Source organism: Zerene cesonia, unplaced genomic scaffold (genome assembly GCF_012273895.1).
Source record: "Zerene cesonia ecotype Mississippi unplaced genomic scaffold, Zerene_cesonia_1.1 Zces_u001, whole genome shotgun sequence".
In the NCBI taxonomy this organism is placed as follows: domain Eukaryota; kingdom Metazoa; phylum Arthropoda; class Insecta; order Lepidoptera; family Pieridae; genus Zerene; species Zerene cesonia.
The window spans coordinates 2,462,479-2,465,720 of record NW_024045131.1 but is presented as its reverse complement, the minus strand read 5'-3'; the positions used below and the strand labels follow the sequence as shown (position 1 = coordinate 2,465,720).

Here is a 3,242-nt window from a genome sequence, read left to right as displayed (position 1 = left end):
ACCTACCCACCTATTCACCTAATAAAGATAGCTAGATAGATAGCCCTAGGGTGATCTTGCGGTAGTGTTAGGGGGAAACAGGGGGATTTGAAGATCATGCTAGGGGTGGAGGGGGGCGTTTAGTCCAGGTTGGCAACATTTAGTAATCATGACATTGACTTTATCAGCTGTTGGGAGGGTGCCTATCGTATTATATTATTTATCCGGCTGTCATAATACAGAATATTTAAATATAATTAATAAAGTGTGAGTTATAGCTATTAAATTTACATTATATATTAAATTGCTTTAAGTTATCAGGGTCGCATCATGCGGGTAAGTCGTAATAATAAAGATCGAAGTAGAATGATCATATTTTTGTTATTTTAAAGTTATCTACATTTATTTACGTTGTGTATTTGATGATTGTGTTTATTTAGATTAAAATCATTTGTTCTTATCACGTCTGAAAGTAGTAATATCATATTATTATCTTCGAATTTATACCTGTTTTTATTTATTCATTGGAACCCGTCATAAATTCTTACAAACTTTCGCATTTGTAAAATAAGCAAATAGTAAGATTTAACTTATTAATTTACTGTACTAAGTACATGTAAAAAATATGACTTGCAAAATTAAACTCTTCTTCTTATGCTTCTTCTCTTTGTTAATGGCTTCACCCAACGGAGAGACTGCGCCAATGTCCAGTGTAAGTGGGAGAGTCAGGATTAAACTCAATATTGATACTTTGTTTTTTGTTTCAGCTTTGGGCTCCACTCTTAAGAAGAATAACTAGTGTAGAGTATAGATTTTACAGTACAATGGCGGCAAAAAGAATTGCTGTCTGCCAAATGACATCTGTAGCGGACAAATCAAAGAATTTAGAAGTTGTAACTCAATTGATCCATGATGCAGCAAAAGATAATGCTCAGGTATCAATTTTATTGTAATTATTTGCAAGTAGCTTTCCATTGCAGAATGTCGTAGGTGAAGATTAGAATTTCTGAGATAAAAACTATCTCATGTCAATTCTCCAGTCACAAACTATCTTTGTAAAATCATATTCCTGGCATAATTGGGATGAATTGGTAATAATTAATTGATTTTTCATTATAAATTATGAAATCTATTTATGCGCATGACTTACAAAAAAAAAACTTGCCATATGCTTCGTAGTTAGTTGCAGAAAAATAAAAATAAAAAATTAATATATTTTTGCAGATGATTTTCTTTCCAGAAGCATGTGATTTTATTTGTGACAATAAGAAGGATACACTAGCATCTGCAGAACCAATTTTAACAGGCAACACTGTCAAGCAATATCGAGATTTGGCTATAGAACATAATGTCTGGTTGTCTATGGGTGGTGTGCATGAACAGGTAATCTATACTAATATAATATAGAGAAAAGATTTGCTTGTTAATATGTTTGTAATGATTTCATACAGCTACAGGATCAGTTTCAAAAATTATCTTACCATTAGAAAGCTTATGACCGCCTCCTTGGTACAGTGGTTTACGCGTGAGCTTAGAGCCGAGAGGAGTCCTGGGTTCGATTCCAGGTAAGGACGCAAAAAAAAAATGTTCCGGTCTGGCAGGACACAAAAGGCTAATCACCTACTTGTCCATAAAGAAAATCAATCAGTGAAACAGATGTATATCATCTGCCCCATACTCCACTCGGGGACACGGGACTTCACTTACTTATTAGAAAGCTGCAATTTCACTGAGTAACAGGCTATATATGTTAAATGGGCAAAGCCGGTGTGAAAAATGCTGATAAATTGCAACTTAAGACCCAGGTTTTAGGGGGGAGGCGCTACACGAATTTTTAAAAGGGGAGTGTTGCATATATGTGTGTGTTCACACCTTTTTTTATGGGATTGAAGCAGTGTATTTAACAGAACCAAAGTCTCATCAAACACAAAAAGAATGACGTCGATTAGTTTAAAACCGACAGTCTGGACACCGACAAAAAAACTATGGTCAAAATTAATTTTCAAATCCACAATTTATATATTTTTAATCAATTGCCATAGCCAAATTTCATTATGTATTTTCAGGATGAAACAAACCCAAACAAAATGTTCAACACACACATAATAATAAACAGTAAGGGTGAAATAGTTCAAACATATAGGAAATTGCATTTATTCGACGTTGAGATACCAGAGAAAAATGTACGCCTTAAAGAGAGTGATTTTTGCAACCCTGGGAGACATATTGTGACGCCTGTTGACAGCCCTGTGGGAAAAATAGGTAAATATATATTAAAATTAGACTTTTGCCCATGTCTTCTTTCTCAAATATCAGTTGCAATATCTTGAAAGTCTATTTTAGCTACAAAATTTAGCCTGTCTCCTTTACGATGCTTGTTATAGCTTACCTGTTCATTATCGGATCAATAGTTCTGATACATCACCCCCTACAAACATACATCAAATAAAGTTAATTTTAATCCATACTCTATAATATAGGGAACAGGTTATAGATTAAAGTCGACTTTTACAATATTTTTCTTTATGTGAACACACAAGTTCTAAAGCTAATTTCTAAAATAAACAAAACAATATATGCATCTTGAAGACCCCGACAGAAGTGATAGCACCTCTGCCAAATGATTGAGAAAGTAAAGCTAGTATGACTGACGTGCCGTAACGCGTTACGTAACAAAGTGGTATAGCGTATACCGCTTAATCAGACATGAGAAACTACCATATTGAAAAGCAAGAAATCCTAAGGTTCAGAAATTTGGAAAGAATAGAAAAAATTTGATCACGAGGTTTGATTCGAACCCGCGTTTCTTGCCTAACCGTAGCAACGCCTAGCCTATAAGCCACTTTAATCTTCTTATTCTTTTAAAATTTCTCATTTATAAAGCATTTGCACAATGCTATAAAAATAAAAATTCAATCCTAAGATTCAGCTTACTGTTGAGTGCGCTTTTTGTGTGTGCGCTCGTGTGCGTGCGTGCGTATGTATGGGTGTGTGAGTGTGTGTGCCTATGAATGTTTATATGTATCTGTGTGCACATGTGTGCGTTCCTACGTGTAATAATTTTTTTATGTTTCTTAGGATTAGCAATATGTTACGACATGAGATTTCCGGAGCTAAGCACGACATTAAGTGTGTTCAATGCGGACATATTGACCTACCCGTCCGCGTTCACACACGCTACTGGTGTGGCACACTGGCATGTGCTTTTGAGGTAATGTTATATATACTTTTTAAATAAGTTTGTCTGGATTTTTGTTTAAATA

General features: G+C 34.7%; 1 protein-coding gene across 2 annotated transcripts in view; it reads left to right on the top strand.

Annotated features, from left to right (window-relative positions):
* The first annotated feature begins 150 nt into the window (after positions 1-150).
* Positions 151-3,242, top strand: part of LOC119838185 (nitrilase and fragile histidine triad fusion protein NitFhit) — a 9,811-nt gene continuing 6,719 nt past the window's right edge. The window contains exons 1-5 of one of the 2 annotated variants that reach the window (XM_038364029.1): positions 151-246; positions 747-914; positions 1,204-1,362; positions 2,046-2,241; positions 3,058-3,190. In XM_038364029.1, the coding sequence (XP_038219957.1) occupies positions 804-914; positions 1,204-1,362; positions 2,046-2,241; positions 3,058-3,190 (599 nt within the window). In that variant the 5' untranslated portion in view covers positions 151-246; positions 747-803. Of the gene's footprint in view, positions 316-746; positions 915-1,203; positions 1,363-2,045; positions 2,242-3,057; positions 3,191-3,242 lie in introns of both variants that reach the window. The other variant, XM_038364028.1, reaches the window with a different exon arrangement.